The sequence below is a fragment of the Malus domestica genome, chromosome 05 (assembly GCF_042453785.1).
Source record: "Malus domestica chromosome 05, GDT2T_hap1".
NCBI lineage: Eukaryota > Viridiplantae > Streptophyta > Magnoliopsida > Rosales > Rosaceae > Malus > Malus domestica.
In genome coordinates this window covers 17,383,039-17,388,011 of record NC_091665.1, presented here as the reverse complement: position 1 = coordinate 17,388,011, position 4,973 = coordinate 17,383,039, and the positions used below count along the sequence as shown (strand labels likewise).

The following is a 4,973-nucleotide window of genomic DNA, read 5'->3' as shown; positions in this document are numbered from 1 at the left end:
GTGTCTAGGACAATAAGTACCTTGTGGTTGTTGTTGACAAGGTCTACAAGGACAATAATATCTATTATTCATACAAAATTAAACAAGTGTGATATTAGTTGTGTTAATGACTTTCATCCTAAAGGTACTTTACTAGTATAATTATACTATTAAAATGTTAAAATTGGCTCCGATACCAAATTCGTAAAGCAAGCCCGGTTAAATAGTTGGATGGTCATTATAACAATTAGACATAAAACCTTGCACATGAAACTTGACATGTTTCAGCATGACGGCCACTCACAATGTAGGTATAAGGCCTTAACAGCTGAACTCAAAGGTACCCTGGTTAATGTCCAGTTATTTGTATGGCAAGCATTCAACTATAATAGAGTGCTTGAACAAAGTATGATCGTCAGTTTAACAGGTTAATAATATAACTACAATAGTGTTTCCCTATTTTGAACTAAAAGTTAATTACACCAACACACTAAAGAAAAAAAGAAAACTTACTTAAGACTTGGAGATTGCTTGAATCTGTACACTTGAACTTTTATTGATATATAGAATGTTTACAAAGAGAAGTGTTTACAAAGAAGTGTTTACAAAGGATGCTAGGAAGGTTTCGGATGCTTGAGTGTTTGAGGATTGAAGTATGGTGTGTGTATGGTGTGAGTATGGTGTCTTTACAATGAATAGAACTCCTCTTATATAGACTGAATGAGGATGCTACGAAAAAAATAAAATTATTTAAAAATGAATAATGTGGACATCTCCTTGGTATTTGTCATTTGTCACTTTGCATCTACTGTTGCTGAAATTGTCAGCACTGTTTCTGAAACGTGATATGACTTATTTGTCTTCTTTTGCATGTGAACTAGCTTGTCTTCTTTTGCTTTGTCTTAATAAATGCTTGTGAACTCTGCTAGATGTTGGAAGTTGGAACACCTTTGCCCTTTTCTGTCTGAAGGCTTTCAAGGGCAACCTTAGCATTTTTGAAATTATTTGTCCTTGTGGTTAAATGAAAGTTTTCTAGGGTGTTTTGGATAGTTTTCCATATATGATATGTATATATATCTACCACAGCTAATTTAATCATAAAAGTTGAGTTGTTTGGTGAGGGAGGCTGTTTCTTGCTTTGATTTTGTTATGCTTTTGGTTCTAAACGCGTGAAAAATAGACAACAATTTCTCTGTCCCTATCCTGTGGAGTCGGTCCTCACCAGATCAGACTGGTCTAACTGTCTAAGGGTTCTCCACCAACCCCACTAGCTGGCTGCCTATTCGTTAGAGCCACAAGACATCTCTCATTGCCTAATTATATAGTCGTTAATATGTATGCACAAGGATTTTGCTAACCACAGTCGCCCACTTGCCCTGGGCAACTCGCTCATTCTTGTATATACACTAGCCAGGACAACTGACTCATACTCGTATGTACAATGAGTTTTGTGAGGAGACGACTGACTCAAGCATTGTTCGACTGTACACGATGTCCATACGATATACAATAATGGTTACTCTCACAACCTTTTCCCATTCATTCTAGTATGAGGTGATGATTTTGATGCACTGTCTGTTCTGAAAGAGGATTTCCAACCTTTGCTTAATGTAAGGAGGCAATCTAGTTAGCAAAGCAGTGAAAGCACTACTGCTACGATCTAGGAATATCGAATACAGGACTGTCTACATACGAAAATTAACCCTTAATCATTGTCACCAACTCCGATACATCACTAGAAGTGGTCATCAAAGCCTTAAAAACATGCTTCAGTGAAAGCACTACTGCTACGATCTAGGAATACCAAATACAGGACTGTCTACATACGAAATGAACCCTCAATCTGTCAATCATTGTCACTGAAGCCGATACATCATTAGAACTGGTCATCAAAGCCTTGAAAACATGCTTCTGGGAATGGATTGTGTAAGATAAGAAGGGACTAGAGAATAGGACTAGGATGCAGTGTTAAGACTGACTGAAGAGTAATGTGAATATTATTTCCACTCTGGTTGGTGTGTGCAATGTTGGTCTAGAGGCTGACCGGCACTTCAAACTGAGCCTACATATGAGCACAGCCTATCATTCTGGAGGCAGTAGGTAAACTTGTATAAAATGTTTAACCAGTTTAGCAGTCTAAACCAGTTCCATAAGTGCAAGGTAGGATTGTGTAGAAAGTAATACCCCAGCTACCATTACCCGAAGAAGTAGCAATTGTGAAAAGCAAGGTTAAGCTGCTATCACACTGTGCAGCGATAGTGAATTGTACAACTACTAAGCTATATAAGAAAGAGGCAGAGAAGGATGGTGAAAAACAAACCGAAAAACAGTCGACTAAGTTGATGAGTAGTCAACTAAATTGCTCTAATGAACACTCTATAATACAGAACAGTCAATGAAGTTGGCTTACTGTCAGATGCTACAATGTGCAGTTTCCGCTATGGTGTTTTTGGTGTTGCTGTTGGCAAAACGCAGTCAATTTGGATAGATTAGTAAAGGGAGGTTAGTTTGTTACTAGATTAGTTTCTGTTCTGGAAGATAGACGAATTTTTATTAAACTCGGGGCTTCGTTTTGAATGGGGAAAATACCCCATATTGTACTCTGCATTCTGCAGAAGTCAAAGGTAACAAGTTACAAATGAAAGTTCTGCATTCTTCATACTCTTTTTTGTTGTTTTATAGCCCGCAAGCTTTGCAGTTCTTGTTCGGATGTTGGTACACAGAGAGCAATATATCACAGCAAAAATACCATCTCCATTGTAGATAGATTAAGCCTTCATCAAGAAATGAATAACAATGTCCAACTAATAGATTCACATTCACAACAGGAAAAATCCCATATTTCCACTTTGATTATTGCATGCTGACATCAGATGGGTACATCTTCAAACATAAGTTGTCAAAAATTGTTTGCAAAAGCAATATTTATTCAAAAATAAATTAAAAGAATGGGAAATAAACACCAGAGCAAATTGCAGCAGCAGTATTTAATCTATGGAAGCATAACTGTAATGCCGAACGAGAAAGTATCCAAATTTACCTGCTAAAACAAAATTGTTCTATAGCTACTCCCTCTTGTGAACCAATCTCCAAGGGATATTCAGTTGAACAAAATTCAAAAGTTTGTGTCTTGAAACTATTTCGCTTTCGTAGCCAATGCACTTCGAATAACAGAAGCCTTCCTCTCAATCGAATTCTCCTCCAAACTAGTATCCCTATAATACTGAGAGCTCTGATCATACAAGGAATAATCATCCAACCCATCACACAATGCAGAAAAGTCCTCCCTCCTCAACAAACCATTATGCAATATCGAACAAGCACCGATATAAGCCACTGCCATCTTCATCTCCTCTTGTATTGGTCGGCTCAAAACACCCCAATTCTTCAGACTTACAATCGTCCTAAGCGCCGAAAGGCGCATCACATTGTGTGCTGCATTGAAATGCTCTTCGGGTGAGCCCTTCACGGCATCAACGAAAGGGACCATAAGCCAAGGAAGCAAAGGATACCCTCCATCTCCTATCAAGTACTGATTCACAGCCACCCCATTGACAGAAGCCGGAGGAGAATTCAACAACTTTCCCGCTTCAATATCCTTGTACAAAGTCGACGACCTTAGTACTCTTGAATCACCCTTATTGCCACGAAAACCGGCGACTATGCTGAGAATTCGTGACGAAGAATCCACCGTGATTTGGGCAGCAATGCTTTCTTCTTGCACCCCACCATTTCTAACAATTTTAAACCTTGTGCAGTCAATCACACCGCAACAATTGGGCAAACCAGTTTGGGTTTCGAAAGCCGCCGATACAGAATCAAGCTCATTTGGGTTGGGAAATTCAATCCAGAACCGGTAATTGGTGCAAAGAACTCGGCACAATTGCTTGGCGCAGAACCTGGCCACCATCTCCGAAACCCCGAATTGCTTTGAAATTTCGGGGTAGCTGGAGCCGGTGGACAGCCGAAACAAGCCCATACCGAGACGGAGATCGGCAGAGAGATTGAGAGGCGACCCAACTGGGTCACGACACTCGAGCAACGGCTCGAGTAACCCGCAGAGCCATTCGAAGGTGGACGAGGTCATTCTGAAGCAGTTTCTGAACGAGTCCGGGCTCCGACTCAGACCGAGTCGGACTGAGTCACCGCCGCCAAGTTCATGATCGCTCTCATGGTCATCGGGCTCAGAATCCCGTTCTGAGAAATGGGTTCGCTTTCGTTTCCGGGAAAGGGTGAGGAGGGAGAGGGCGGCGGCGGTTTCGTGGGATGAGAGGAAATTGTTGACGATTGGGAAGGCATTAGCGGCGGAATTGGAATCGGCGGAGTTGGGAGAGAGGAGGAGGAGGACGATGAGTTGGGAGATGGAAGAGAGGAGAGCTACGAGGGTGGCGGATTCCATTTTCTCATGGGTGTTTTGATTTTGATTTTGATTTTGTTTTTTTTTTTCTTTATTTTTCTTGGGATTCGTGGGATTGAATATCTGGGAGACGATGTACAAAGGCACACCTGGCTCTTGGTTCTTTTGTACACTACTGGTATTTTGTCATTTTGGAAGGATCTTTTGGGGCACGTGAGATTGTTATTGGGAAATTTTGGTGTACATTTTAATGTATCACGGTAATATTTTAGATCAATAATACAATTTTATATATTTAAATTTCGTATATAGCGTCTTATAATTGGATTGAGATACAGCTACTTTGATGTCACCATTTCATATAAGTCCTCTCAGAAGCACGTGAGAGAATTCTTTACTTGAAATTTTTTGGTGGTTTCCTAATTTGAAAGATTTTGTGCTCGAAGAGGTTAATAACTTACATACACTCTTTAAGACGTCACTATGCTATCGTGAACCAATCGCACTGCATTATTTGTTTTAAATTTTCTATACATGTTACATTATTAGTTGAAACACCACTACTTCGATATCTTTATTTCACGTAAGTTAAAGGTCACGTGAAGGAATTCTATATTTGGAAAAGTTAGGATACATT

General features: G+C 39.8%; 1 protein-coding gene across 1 annotated transcript; it reads right to left on the bottom strand.

Moving 5' to 3' along the window:
• Window positions 1-2,791: 2,791 nt before the first annotated feature.
• On the bottom strand, window positions 2,792-4,519 carry LOC114824814 (protein ALP1-like). The gene has a single exon (XM_029102097.2). It carries the CDS (start codon window positions 4,376-4,378, stop codon window positions 3,116-3,118), a length of 1,263 nt encoding a protein of 420 aa, XP_028957930.2. The 5' UTR covers window positions 4,379-4,519; the 3' UTR covers window positions 2,792-3,115.
• Window positions 4,520-4,973: the final 454 nt, after the last annotated feature.

Excerpts from the sequence above, each read along its gene's own strand:
- LOC114824814 (XM_029102097.2), bottom strand. The coding sequence starts at position 4,378 with ATGGAATCCGCCACCCTCGTAGCTCTCCTCTCTTCCATCTCCCAACTC.